The 15,147-nt window shown below is 34.3% G+C and overlaps 1 protein-coding gene across 1 annotated transcript; it reads left to right on the forward strand.

The window, feature by feature from the left end:
* The first annotated feature begins 11,170 nt into the window (after window positions 1–11,170).
* LOC114750896 (uncharacterized) lies at window positions 11,171–14,155 on the forward strand. Its single transcript, XM_028939535.1, has 4 exons — window positions 11,171–11,402; window positions 11,484–11,532; window positions 12,061–13,879; window positions 14,093–14,155. Exons 1-4 carry the CDS (start codon window positions 11,171–11,173, stop codon window positions 14,153–14,155), a joined length of 2,163 nt encoding a protein of 720 aa, XP_028795368.1.
* Window positions 14,156–15,147: the final 992 nt, after the last annotated feature.

Consider the following 15,147-nt stretch of genomic DNA (forward strand, 5'->3'; position numbering starts at 1 on the left):
TATGTATTTAAGCAAAACACATATTTCCCTTATAGGATATGAGGTTTATTGCTTGCATCCAAGTACTACCTCCAGTCCTTAATATAGGATATAATGGACTAATTTGAGGAGATTAAAAATAAATAAATAAATTACTTTAAAATATTATATTTATTGTTTTTTCTTCAAATTAATTTTCTTGGCTTGTAAACTAATATATAATTTAATGATGCATATAAATATTTTAGAGAGATTATGTACTATATGCTATTGCGTCAAATAAATAAATAATATAATATTTAAAGTAATTTATTTATTTATTTTAATCTCCTCAAATTAATCCATTGGATCCTATATTAAGGATTGGAGGTAGTACTCGAGTGCAAGTAATGAACCTCATATCCTAGAAGGGAAAGATGTGTTTTGCTTAAATACATATAAAAGGCTTGGAGGCTCAGAAAACAACATGATAGAGAGAGTGTGCGTGTTGACTATGATGAGAGAAAGATGGATCGATTTGGAAGTGGAAATTTATAGAGAGAAAATATAGCATTTGGTGAGACCAAAAAGAATAAAATTAATGGATGTTTATGGAGGTTGAAGAATTTTGTTATTGTTTTCCTTTTACAAAGTTTATGTATATTTTTACACCCAAGTAAATTTCATGGTGCTTAATGCCCCTTGATGCAAACTTTGTCGTTAAAAATGCACCTTAAAACTGACTTTCTGGGCCCCTCTAACGGTAAATTGACGGACGTTAACGGTATGGTGCCAGATGCTCCCTTTTGACAACTTCATGTATATTTTTGCACCCAAATAAACTTTATGGTGCTCAGTGCTCTTTCGAGTAAACTTTGTTGTTAAAATTGCACTTTAACCCTAATTTAAATGATTTAAAGGAGGGGAAGATGATGCAGCAGATGACTTTCAGTTATTAACATAAAACATTTTAGGAAAAGTGTAATGGGAAAATTAATTTGCTAGTTCTTACAGTTTCATCAAATTTTGAATCAGTTCATCGAATTTTGGAACTGCCAGAACTCATTGACACCGCAGAATTCGCCAGAGTCAGAACTCAGACCTTCCAACCCAACCGACTTCACAAAGTCTTCTTGAAGAGCCTCTGATTACCGAGTTCTTTGCGTTCAATGCCTATAAGCAATTGATGAAGCTGGTCCAGGATATCAGAGATGCTCCAACATCCTAGCCTTCTATTTTCTTCATTCATTTTGGCCAATTTAACGCTCAAAAGACAAAAGCTAATGATCCACGCCTTTGCGCTTTTCCTTCTTTATTTACAACCAGGTTCATTAACATAAACCCACACTAGCTTGCTTCATCCCAAAACCGTTTCTTACTCCTTAATGACTCCAAATCCCCCAAAAAAAAAAAATGCTGCCTCTGCATTTGAGTTATATATATATTTATATATATATATATATATATATATATAAATGATCTTTGGAGACTCTCAATAGTTTGTTCCTCGAACTCTGTGGTTCGCTTTTTTAGTTTTTATATATCCCAGGATGGGGGTTGTATATTTATTATACACACACATGCTTCTTGGCTCTCACTCACTCATGAATATATGATAAAATTTTAATGGAAAAACAACTGGAGAAATAATCTTAAAAATCATGATAGAGTAACTCTTGAGAACTCCAGCTTTTAAGGGGTCAAGTTAGTAAATGTGGTATTCACACATAAGATGAGTATGTCTTCTCCGGCCGGACAAAGGCTCCACAAAATGTTACTCTGTACTCTGTTTTTTGAAGCAGAAAAAGCAGGGTAGTGAGTAGCCCTGTAAGAGACTTTGAAATCGATTGGGTTGGAAGTTCAGCAGTTCTTTTGCCCCGAAACTGACCCGCAGCACAGAACCCATTGGTAGTGCGGGCGCGAAGGCAGACGAAAATGACATGAGCGTGCTTAATCAGATTTTATTCAGGCCACTTCATCCTTGTTAATCCAAAAAAACGGCGTTTGCAAGTTTATTAGCCAGAAGGACTAACACCACTAACGAAATAAGCATTAAGATTAAGAATGGAATTAAAAAAAAAAAAAAAACTATAAGAACCCAATTCAAAATTTGATAAAACTATGAGGACTAGCAAACTTTTTTTTGTGTGGTTAAAATAAAGTAAAACCCACTTTAAGACACTTCTCTCTTATCTCATGATCATAATTTTTTCGGGACCACATTCTGTGTTTATTAGCCTGATGAGCACGGCGTGCTCAGAGTGCTGAGCAGGGTGGGATCTTAGTTTTTTTTTTGTTGCTTTTTTTACTCCTTGTTCATCACAAAAAAAAAATATATTTTCTATTTTAATATAAGAGTTTATTTGACTTTTATTTTGGTCCTAAATATAAAATCATAATTCACTTTATTTCTCATATTTATACATTTTTTCTCAAAATAATCGTTGTAATAATAGTAGTTTTAGCTGATACATTTGATTAATAAGAAAATTTTAGAAAAGATAACACCTATTTATTACAAATAACTAACTTAATTAGTTTCCTCGATCTATTCAAAGTAATTAACTAACTCTTACATTAAGGACATGAAGTAGTATATATTAAAATTATTTGTGGATTAAGTTTCATCCAATAGTCTAAAATATATTTTCATGTGTATTTAGTAAAAATACTGATGTATCTGAAAAATATTTTAAAACGTTCGATGAATCACAAAATATTTTAGGATATTAGATGCATTTGACAAAATATCTCAGGCGATGGACAAACTAAAAAATATTTCTAGGATGCTGAATTTGCCTAAAAAAAAATTTAGGGCGTTGGATAATTGTATCAGAAAATATTGTAACATGCGGGGCACATCTAAAAAAAATAGTTTAGCATGCTAGATGAAACCAAGGTAGTTTTTTGTGAGTGCTGAGCAGTGTGGGACCTTAGGCTTTTTTTCCCCCTCCTCTTTTCCCCCTTTTTCCCCGTTCTCATTAAAAAAAAAAAATAGATGCATGAAAACTATTTTTGGTTTAAGCTTTGAGCGCTGAGCATGGAATGCGAACACTCGTTTTTCTCTTCACCGCTTTTCTCTCAAAAACTCAATTGCTCAAAAGTCAATCCATGCAATATCTCCCCATTAAATAAACCACATTATCCGCTTTGAACGGCATTTCAAACACACCTTAAGTTAAAAGCTAAAATTTGCTGCATGTAGCCTTGGAAAAGTAGAGAGAGAAGAAAAAAAATGTCGGCCCTACTTTCAAAAAATTTACTATCATGGAGAGAGAAATTAGACCATGAAACGAGAATCAATAAATATTACTCCTCATGTTCTATTTATAAAAAAAGTGAAAATTTTTTTTCCTTATTTATAAGACGGAGAGAAAACTTTTTTCTCTAAATGTAAACTTTTACACTTTATTTATTATTATGTTGATTTTATTTTTATGATATATAATTTATATTAAATAAGAATAAAGTTAAAAATTTGTTGAATTTTAAAAGAAAATTAATAAAGTTTAAGATTTTTTTAGTTTGTGTGAAATATATTGAAAGTGACTTATAAATAAGACCAGACGAGTAATTTTTCTAATACATAATACAAGATGTTAGTTAAACATTTGCACAAAACAAAGAATTTTAGGTAAATCATTAAATATGTTTTAAATTTTTGAGTTACATAAATTCGTTATTTAATGCTTATATTTTGAATTAAAAGGAGTATTATTTAATAAAATTCATGTCTTTTTCCGTTGTTTTACAACTAAAACTATTTTTTCAATAATAATTCAAACAATTTTACTTTTATAAACTAATTTATTTACAAAGCCAATTCAAACAAATTTTCTATTTTTACAAACTCATTTTAATAAAATTAAATACAAACATAAATTATTTTACTCAATTTTATTTTTTTAAAAGTTAAATTAAAAATAAATTACTCTTCCAGTTCTAAATATAAAACTCATTTTATAGTGTATATAGAAGTCTTATATTTTGAATTAGAAGAGTAATTATTTTACCACTAGTCTAAATCGACTAAGGATCTCCAAGTGACAAATATTCTGACGCGTCAATGTTTATTATTTAACGTGTCAACGAAAATTAACACTATAGTGGCATTGACACAACGTTTAAGAAGGGCTACACTGTCAGGGTGTTTGGACTAACAGAATAACTTTCGTAAAAGAGTGATAAAAATTTTATTTTGAAAATAGATTTAAAAAATAAATTTTCTTAAAAAAGTGATTCTGTAAATGAGGATGTTATGTGCATGGTTATTATCAGTAATATTTTTTTCATGTGTAAATTATTAAAAATAACATAAATTAATATAATAATTATACAAAAGATAAATTTAAGTTAAAATATTTATTTAAAGTTATAAAGTAATAAATAATATTTTTTTGGAACATAATAAATAATATATAAAAATATAACTAATGAATAATTAATAGGGTAATGATATATTCAGCATCTTGAATACATGAAATATTTTTTTTAGGTGCATTCAACACCTTGGATGCACATGAAAAAAAATATTTTAGGTTGTTGATTATAAAAAATATTTTAGGGTATTGAATGCTAATAAAATACTTTAGAATATTGGATGCAATAAAAAATATTTTAGAGTGTTAAATGTATCTTAACTCTAAAAATATTTCAATCAAAAAGTGATTTTACAAAAGATTGACATGTTTGGATGGTAGGATCAGTAAATCATGGTTTTGTATTTCAAATCGTGATTTTGATTTTTATCCAAACACCTTTTCAAGATTTATAAGTAGTACAATTTCTACGATATATTATTATTTACTTTCAAAAAATTGAGAGGCACCATGAAGAGGTTGACCTCCTTTTGTTTTAGCTACTCCAGAATTAAATCCATCACATTCTATCTTGTTATCATACATTGATTATTCATCTTCAATTATATTTCAAATAATGATGACTTTGATTTTTTAAAAATACAAATATGAACATGAGATGTAAGCTTCAAACAACTACACATTTTTTATTTTCATTTTTACACACATAAAAAATATAACTCTATTTTTAGGGTTGAGAATCTTACCCGTTCTAATTGTCTAAATTTTTCATGAACATCTTTTGTTTTTTTCAACCTTTCTCGATCATATTATTTGAGGAAAATTACCAAGAGATCTTAGGTAAGAAATTTAATTATAAAAAAGTCTTAATGACAAGTGACCAACTTGAATATGTTGTCATTCTTTACTCTAGAACTTATCATTACTTAAGCCCTGTTTGGCAAGCACTTTGGGGACCCAAACCATGGTTTGGGAAAAATGCTAGCCAAACAGCCTTTGGAAAATATAAAACCATGGTTTGGGGGCAAACCATGGTTTTGAACCCCTAAACCATGGTTTTATCAGAAGCAACTTTCGTCTGCTTCTGGCTCCAATTGCTGAAGGCTAACAGTGGGCCCTCCTCACATGACCAAAATTAGCCCCGGCTTCAATTATCTCCTCTGGCTTCAATATCTTCTTCCATTCCAATCGGTCCAAAATATCTTTAGAGTTCCATTCCAGTCGGTCCAAAATTGATCTTCCTCTCGCTTTCTTCCCTACTCGGCCCACTTTCTCTCCTCTGGAGACGCTTTCTTCCCCGTCGTTCCATTCATTCCTCGTGCACGGTCTTCCTTTCCCCCTTCGCTCTTTCCTCCTTCACAGAACAAGTCGCCGCCCAGCCATGGTTTGAAGGTGCCGGTGAGAGAAATCGCAGCTCGGCGGAAGAAGATCGCGGCTATCAGTTGTGAGTTTTGGTGCTTAGGTTCGCTCTGAAGCATTCGACGGTGGTCGGTGTTCCTTGGCTCTTTCTCCGGTGCTCAGGTAAGGTGGCTCAGATTCGGCGTTTATCCTCTGCTACTTGATCTCTTCTGTTAATTTCAGTGTCAATTTAGCTCAATTTTCGTTTCAATATTTGTGGATTCTGGATCATATTTGTAATTGCAACTATACAACTTGCAAGCCAAAACCCGAGCAGCCTCTGTTTCTTCCTCTACGGGCTGTGACGTTGAGTTGACCTTCTTCTGCTTCTGGGTAGATTTGCTTTTGTTAATTACAATCTGGGGTTGAGCCTGATTTTCGGTTGGTTTATGCTTGCCATACGATAGAAATTATTCGGTTGGTTTGAGCCTGATATATGGTATCTTTGGTTGGTTTATAATCTATGAATTTGTTTTTGGTTCTGAGATCTGTTTATCTAGCTCCACATCTCCTTCATCGGACTCTCATACGCACAAATATAGCAAATGGAAATCTTTGTGTTTAATGTTTGACCCATGTTGCGCAATTTATTTGTAGTTTGTCGCCCTATAATTTTTACAAGCATCTCAACGTTGATGATGACCGGGCTGTCTAAAATTTTGTTTTATATACTTTGCATTTTTTAATGTGCATTGAACTTGTCACAGTTTGTCGTCTAACTATGGTAATTTTTTTTTTCAGTACTGGCTTGGGGTGTTTGGTTGGTGCTGGTTTTGCTTGGTTGATAGTTGTTGATGACGTTCTGCTTCAGTGGTGGGTTGATTTTCATTCGAGGATTCATTTGTATAGCTTGGTTTATCTGATTTCGGTCAGAGGATTGGTTTTTGGTCTATTCAAGTGACTAGTTTTTCTAGAGACATATATTTGTAATCCTTATGTTTTATTTTTTGTAATCCTGTTTTGAATAAAATTATAGGATGTTGTGTTTGTGGTAATTAAAATTAATTTATTTAATTTTTTTTCTAGTCATGAAAGGAATGGGAACATAGTTCCATTTTATGTTGGATTAAAAAAAATTAATTACATGTTATAAATAAATAGATTGAATTTCTTTTTGTTTTAAATAATAATGAAAGAAAGAAAAATGTTAATATGGTATTCATAGTTGATTTGGGTAACAATGACACTTGTTATTTCAATTTTTGAGTTGATTAACCTGTGATGACTAAAGAGCTGTAATTGTGATATAGCATAATGGGTAAGGATACAGTGAAAGCTTCCTGGGACTTACGAACCACAAAAGTGTTTCTTGACCTATGCATTGAACTTGTGCAACAAGGGGAAAGAAAAGGTACTAGCTTAACAAAGAAAGCTTGGGATATTCTTGGTGATAAGTTTACTGCCAAAACTGGGAGAGTGTATGAAAAATCTCAATTTAAAAATAAATATGATTCCCTACGAAAGGAGTGGTAGACATGGGATAGGCTGCTTTGCGAGACAGGATTGGGATAGGATACTGAAAGGAATACTGTCAGTGCAACTGATGATTGGTGGGAGAGGAAAATAAGGGTAATTATTGAACCTTTTGATCTTACATTTTCTCTGCCTATTAATGTTTTGTGCATATTTACTGTTTTTTGAATATTATATGATATTATTGGTGTCTAATGTGCAGGAAGTTCCAAACTACGAAAAATTTAGAGAAAGAGGACTTCAATTTAGGGATCAATTAACTCAACTGTTCGGGAGTGTGGCTGCAACTGGACCACAAGCATGGGCACCTTCTTCCATGACACTTCCAAGTGAAGGAACACCGAATGAAGATTTGGAAGAAGGGTTCGGAGATAGTGATGAAATTTTAGGAGCACCAACTGGTATAAGTGGGGAATTTAACTCAGTGAACTTCAATGATAATAGTAGAGGTAGTGGAGGCAACACTGAATTGAGGTAGGATAACAGTAGTGGGGGTACAAGCAAAGGTAGGAGTCGCCCTAGTAGCTCACTGGGGGTCAGAAGGAAGAGTGAAGTCAAGAAGAAACGCACATCTCCCTCTATGAAAATAGCAAATGCACTTAGCAAGATTGCTGAAACAAATATTTCTGAGGCTGAGCATGGAAATGAGGTCATTTCATGAGTAGAAGCTAGAAGGTTGGAAGAAGAAGCACGTGCTTATGAGATTTCAATTAGGGGAGTCTTGTCTCACCTGAAAACAGTTCTTGAAGTTGTCAGTGATCCTGATTTCTTTAGACAGTACACACAACTCCTTATGGAACGGCCGGAGGCACGGGAAATGTATGCAGCTCTGAAGGATCAGAAGGAACAACTTCTACCTATTTTGGAGTTTTACACTAGGGATTTATGACTTGTTTATTATATTAGACAGTTCCATATGTGTATCGTTTTATGTGACTAGTGGGTTGTTATATGAATCAAACAACTCTGTAAGTTTTATAAATGTTTCGTAATTTCTACGTAAGAATTCTAAACTTTATGTGTATGTGCACAGGATAAAACGAATATGGATGCTGAAATTAAATGTGTGGAAGAGCATGCTAAGGGACAAAAAAAGGGTTAACAAAGTTGCAGCATTGGTTGGTGCATAGGCTACTTTGAACTTGTGTAAAGAGCCTCGGCATACAACTGCTTATACAGGCTGTTTATGGGTAAGGGATGTTTTAGATGGCAACTCCAGTCGTTGTTATAACATGTTTAGGATGGAACAGGGTGTGTTTTCAAGTTTGGTGGAACAATTGCAACACCATGGTCTAAAAGAAACTAAAAATATAGGGATACATGAATTAGTGTTTTTACATACCGTTGGCCATGCACTTAGTAGCATAATGCAACAAGAAAGATTTCAACATTCAGGGGAGACAATTAGCAAACATTTTCATAATGTCCTAATGGCACGCTGTAGACTTGCCATGTCTAATATCAAACCAAAAGATCCAACATTCCGGCATGTTCATACAAAAATTCGGTTTGGTAAATACTGGCCTTTTTTTAAACATGCTATTGGAGCAATTGATGGCACGCACGTTTCCTGCGTTGTCAGTGCAACAGATCAAACTAAATTTATCTCTAGAAAAGGAACAGTGTCACAAAATGTCATAGCGGTTTGTGATTGGGACATGTGTTTTACTTTTGTCTTGGCCGGATGGGAAGGTAGCACACATGATGCTCGGATATTTGATCATGCCCTCACAACTCCTTCAATGAACTTTCCCCATCCACCTGAAGGTATTTTTTTATTTCCTACATTTTATTTATATTTAGCTTAACAGTAGAAACATAATGTACAATAATTTCATTTTTTATATAGGAAAATATTATTTGGTGGATGCTGGATACCCAACACCAAATGGATATCTCAGCCCATACAAACTGGAGCATTACCATCTACCTGATTTTCAAAGGACATCTGGGTTTGAAAATGACAATGAGGTCTTTAATTATTTCCATTCAAGTTTAAGGAGTACAATTGAAAGAACTTTCGAAGTTTGGAAAAGAAAGTTCGCAATCTTACAAAACATGCCATCCTATGATTATGAAACACAAGTTAAAATCGTTTGTGCAACGATGACTATATATAATTTTATTAGAACGACATCTATTACTGATCCTGGATTCGTTCAGTTGGAAGAAGAAGGTACTTATGCAGAAGAAGATGATGATGGTGTTGGATTTTCACGTATACATTCATCAATTCAATCTTCATCTTACATGGCTCCGGTTCGTGACAGCATAAGAGACGAACTTGTTAATTCAATACAAGGATAGTAGTCATGTCTTATTTATTTCCTTTTATCATAGATTGTAATATGTAGTTAAAAACAAAACCTATTACAAATGCTTTGTATCGATGCATCATCTTAATTATTATGACACTTCTTTATTTATATTTCTTTTATTAATATTATACCTTATGTTCTCAAGCTAATTATTACTTACTTTAATAATTAATAAATTGTTTTAAGACGTGTTTATTCTATTTTATCAAACAATATCATCCCATTTTATGTTTATAATCTTCATGAAAAATACGTGATTTTCTGTTTGCAACAAAATAATTTATCTTCTCTAAAATATTTTTACTCTTATATTTTATGAATATATATGTGGTGACAATTAATTAATTAATTGTATTAAACATCAGAGGTTATTATACATATAGTATGTTATTACAAAAAGTAGTTGTGAAAAAATGTTATGGGATTTCACGTTTAAAATCTTTAAAGAAAATTAATATTTTTCTGTTAGCAGAAAAAAATTCATTTTTCTATAAACATATTTAATATTATGTTTTATAAAACTATATACACATATTAATTATGTATTAATTATATTATCTTATATATTATTAATTATGTTAGTAAAAAATTTTTCATTAACAATTTTATTTCTTCAAATCAAAATATATCATAAAATCTATCCCTTATATAATTATCATATTAACTTATACCCTTTTTGGTAATTTTCACATGTAAAAAGTGCTTCTGGTAATAACTATCCAAACACTCCCACTTCTCATAATCACTTTTTCTCAGAATCTATTCTCCACAGAATTTATTCTCCAGAATTACTTTTCTAAACCACGGTTTGGTTTCATCTAAACACACTCTTACTCTTCACTTTTCAATAAATTTTATGATAATTAAATTCATTTCTTGGGATTTGATTGTAATTCTTTGGGGAAATTGCAAATAAAGACCTCCCAATATATAAAATGGCAATCAGGGACCCCCAATTTGAGAAATTGCTGCAGAGGACCCGGTCCCAATTTGCAATTATGAAATGTAAGGAAAATGGCTGAAATGCCCCTCACTCATCATGACTGTTAATGAAGGCAGAGACCAGGATTTTAATGGGTGGCGGGAGAGCTGGTGGAGTAGGATGAGCCGAACGAATATGTGCGATATTGGGATCTTCGAACATTGGCAATAATGCGACTAACTTACTGAGTAAACCCTTCTTGTATTGTTCCCTGTAAGAGTTACACATCGTCACATTCTCCATCTTCATCTCTGCTGTGTGGGTGAGTAGGCTGGAGGAAGGGAGGGAATGGGAGGTGTAGTTGAAGATGAAAGATATCACAATGTAGGAGGTTGTGGTTAGTTGGAGGTGGGATATTTTTGTTTTCGTAGTCTGAACGGTCATCTGTCATTTGTAGTGCACGGTGCTGGTTGCGATGGGGAAGGGGTCAGAGTGTAGTGGTTTGGCAGAGTGTAGGTTGGATAATGGCCGTTAGTTTGACCGTGAACGTTGAGGTGTTGCCGCGGAATGAGGGAATGACGATACCATGATTTTCGGTGTTGAAGTCGTCAAGCCCTAAAGTGAAGTTGTGAAGCCCTAAAGTGATGTTGGGAAGACAGGAGGTCACGGGTTTTTAATTTGGTATGTAAATGGTTGAGTCGATGGAATAAATGAGTAAATATTTATTAGTGAAGCTAACGTACTGACTAAACGTAAATTTTTGCTGCAGATTAGTATGAAAAATGGATTTCAATAACCGAAGAAGCTGTGGGAAGGAGTTGTTCTGTTACGTGCACATTGGTGGACATTTTGAAGCAAATGGTGAAGGGATAGTTAAATATATTGGAGGGAGTGTAAGGGTAACCAGTATAAAAGAATGGATAACAGTAGACGAGTTGTGTGGAATAATTTCACAGTGGATAGGCAATGATGGTGGTGGATATGAGATTAAGTATAAAGTTAAATTTGATGAGAGTACATTGATTGATCTTTGTGATGATGGTGATATCAGCAACTTGTTTAGATATAATGACAGCAGTGGTCATGTGTATGTAGGAGGGAAAGGGAATGATAGGGAACGTAGAGCAAGGAATGATCCAGACGTGTAAGTGGTTATGTTTTCCAATTGAATCTTGTTATTTACTAATATATTGTTGGTAATTCGTATAGAAATATTGTAATGAAGCTAATGGTGCTGCAGTCCTAAATTGTAATTAGTAAATGCAAGCATGTTATTGAACATAGTGGACATGTCATTTCCATTTGTAAACTTGTGTTTTAGAAATGCAGACTTGTTATTAGACATAAGCAGAGATTTCCATATGTAGACTTGTAATTCAACGTATTGAAGTTATAATTATCATATACGGACTTGTTATTTAGATCTGTAGATGTTATTTTACTAACCAGTAGTTTCTATATGGAAACTTGTTATATGAGTAACTCAAGTTGTAATTACCACTTACGGACTTGTTAATTGAGCAAGGAATTGTTTGTAGATGTAGACTTGTTATTTTAGTTAGTAAAGTTGTAATAACCATATGCGGACTTGTTATTTAGATATGTAGACATGTTATTTTATTCAAACCTGTCGTTTGAATATAGCTGTCCTAACTTGGTATTATGGTGGCAGGAGTGAGAATTTATTTGGACTTTCACAATATATGAATACATTTGAAACGACCATTGGTGATGAACATGAGCCAGTGAATGTTGAGAATGGAGTTGAATGCCTAACTTTTGAAGGAGGCGGATCAAGTCAGAGAAGCAAGTGTAGTGGTTCAGAGAGTCAGGGAAGACTGACGGGCGAGATGAATTGTACGAAATGGGCAGGAGTGTTTGTAGGAGTGGGCCAATATGTTCCACATGCTGTTGCTTTTAGGGAAGCTGTGTACAGGTTCAGTATTGCAGAGAAGTTTGCAGCAAGATATATCAGGAATAGTAAGGAGAAGATGAATGTGAGGTGTAAAGTAGAAGGGTGTCCTTGGAAGATATGTGCAAATGCTGTTGGAAAGAACAGTCATCTATTACGTGTGACTACATTTTGCAATAAGCACATTCATTCAGCCCAAGACAATTTGATTGTGACTTATGGTGGGAGTGCTGCGTTGACATCATCAGTAATAGTTGAAGAGATAAGGGACCATGCTGAAAAACGGCCCACTGAGATAAGGAAGATGTTGGAGAGGGAGTATGGTGTGAGGCTTACATATTGTCAGGCATATAGAGCAAAGGAAAAGGCAATGGAAGAAATACATGGGAAACCGGAACAGTCCTATATGTTAATACCATGGTTATGTGAAAGGTTGAAGGAAACTGATGACAAAACGGTTGCTGAATGGGCCTCCATTGGTAATAGATTTGAGCGTGTGTTCATTGCATACGGTGCATGTGTTGAGGGTTTTTTGAACGGTGCAAGGCCTATATTATATGTTGATGGTACTCATTTAAGTGGTCCATATAAGGGGACATTACTGTCAGCTTCGGCATATGATGCGGATAATGAGATGTTGCCGTTTGCAATAGCAGTGGTGAAGGGAGAGAATCTTGATGACTGGACGTGGTTTTTTCACAAGATTAAACAAATTGTTGGTTCAATGCAACTGACTATTGTGTCAGATAGACATAATTCTATAATTGGTGCTGTGCAAGCAATATTTGGGGGTGAAAGGCATGCATACTGTTATAGGCATGTGAAGGAGAACTTTAGCTCTGAATATATGAAATTAAACAGAGGTCGGAGAAGGACAAGTGAAAATTCAAAGGAAGATGCATTAAAGGTACTGGATAAAGTGGCTTATGCAAGACTTGCGGATGAGTTTGATCATGCGCTGGATGATCTCAGAACCATGTCTCATGAGTTATATGAGTGGGTTATCAATCAAGGTGATGTGGATAGGTGGGCATTGAGCAAGTTCCCATATAGAAGGTGGGACAACATAACAACTAATTTAGCTGAATCTTTTAATGCTTGGATGGTAAGGGAGAGGAAGCATAACGTGGCCCAAATGATCCATGAGCACCGGGAGAAAGTAGCAAGAAAGATGCATGCATCATATGCAGCAATGACTAAGTGGAGTAATTGCGTTGGGCCAAAAATAGAGGCAAAAGTATTGGAGCATGTGTATTTCGGTAGGTACATGCACTGTGAGAATTATGGAGGGGGAAGAATATGCGTGCACACATCACGTGGAGACCAAAGAGTGGACCTTGGCCTACACAAATGTAGCTGTGGAACTTGGCAAATGTTAGGGATTCCATGCTCACATGCTTGTGCAGCCATTAAGACCATAGGGGGAAACGTTTATGATTATGTTGAAGAGTGTTACAAACGTTCATCCCAAGAAAAAATCTATGCCCGGAGCATGGTTCCAGTGGTGACAATTGATATGCCTCACCTGAATGACTATACGTTTGAGAATCTTACTGCTCAACCCTTGCTTTTACCCCCAGTCACTGCTAGGCCTTCTGGAAGACCAAGAAGAAATAGAAAGGAATCACAATTCCACAACAAAAAAATATATCATTGCACTAGATGTCTTCATCCTGGACATACAAAGAGGACATGCAAAAATCCTAACCCAAGTTGACTTCCACTTACAAATGGGACAACTAATTTTTTTGGCACATATAGGGTTCATCCTTCTTAATTTTTTTGGGAGCAGGATGTTAGTAGATGTGCACATATATTTTTTGTTACTTCTATGTTTGGGACAAAGGGACATTAAGTGGAAGATGTAAGTTAATGTGCACTTGTCATTGAATGTTGTAAAGAACTTGTTGCTGTCAAAGAAATCAGAACTTGTCACTTCTTGTTATTTTGCATAGTTAAGTTGTCATTTGCTTTTGTGCACTTGTAATTTCATGTTCATCAGAAGTGGTTGCTGTCAGAAATGTGCAAAGTGTAATTCCGTGTTTATCAGAAGTGGTTGCTGTCAGAAAACGAAATGTGTCAAAACCTTATAGGAACTTGTCATTTGGCATAGTAAAGTTGTCATTTGGCAATATGAAGTTGTCATTCCGTGTTTATCAGAAGTGGTTGCTGTCAGAAAACGAAATGTGTCAAAACCATATAGGAACTTGTCATGTGCCATAGTAAAGTTGTCATTTGGCAATATGAAGTTGTCATTCCGTGTGTATCAGAAGTGGTTGCTGTCAGAAATGTGCAAAGTGTAATTCCGTGTTTATCAGAAGTGGTTGCTGTCAGAAAACGAAATGTGTCAAAACCTTATAGGAACTTGTCATTTGGCATAGTAAAGTTGTCATTTGGCAATATGAAGTTGTCATTCCGTGTTTATCAGAAGTGGTTGCTGTCAGAAAACGAAATGTGTCAAAACCTTATAGGAACTTGTCATTTGGCAATATGAAGTTGTCATTCCGTGTTTATCAGAAGTGGTTGCTGTCAGAAAACGAAATGTGTCAAAACCATATAGGAACTTGTCATGTGCCATAGTAAAGTTGTCATTTGGCAATATGAAGTTGTCATTCCGTGTTTATCAGAAGTGGTTGCTGTCAGAAATGTGCAATGTAATCACTGTTTTCAAAAGTATGAAAATGTATTAAAACCTTCTGGGAAATTGTCATTTTCCATAATAAACTTGTCATTTCCCTTTCTGAAGTTGTAACTTTGTGTTTACCAGTAGTGAAAATCCAGTCGTTTCATGAAAACATTATTCGAACTTGTAATTTTCGCTAGTGAACTTGTCACTTTCGTTTGTGA

Source organism: Neltuma alba, unplaced genomic scaffold (genome assembly GCF_004799145.2).
Source record: "Neltuma alba isolate B1F8T4 unplaced genomic scaffold, ASM479914v2 tig00006675_pilon, whole genome shotgun sequence".
NCBI lineage: Eukaryota > Viridiplantae > Streptophyta > Magnoliopsida > Fabales > Fabaceae > Neltuma > Neltuma alba.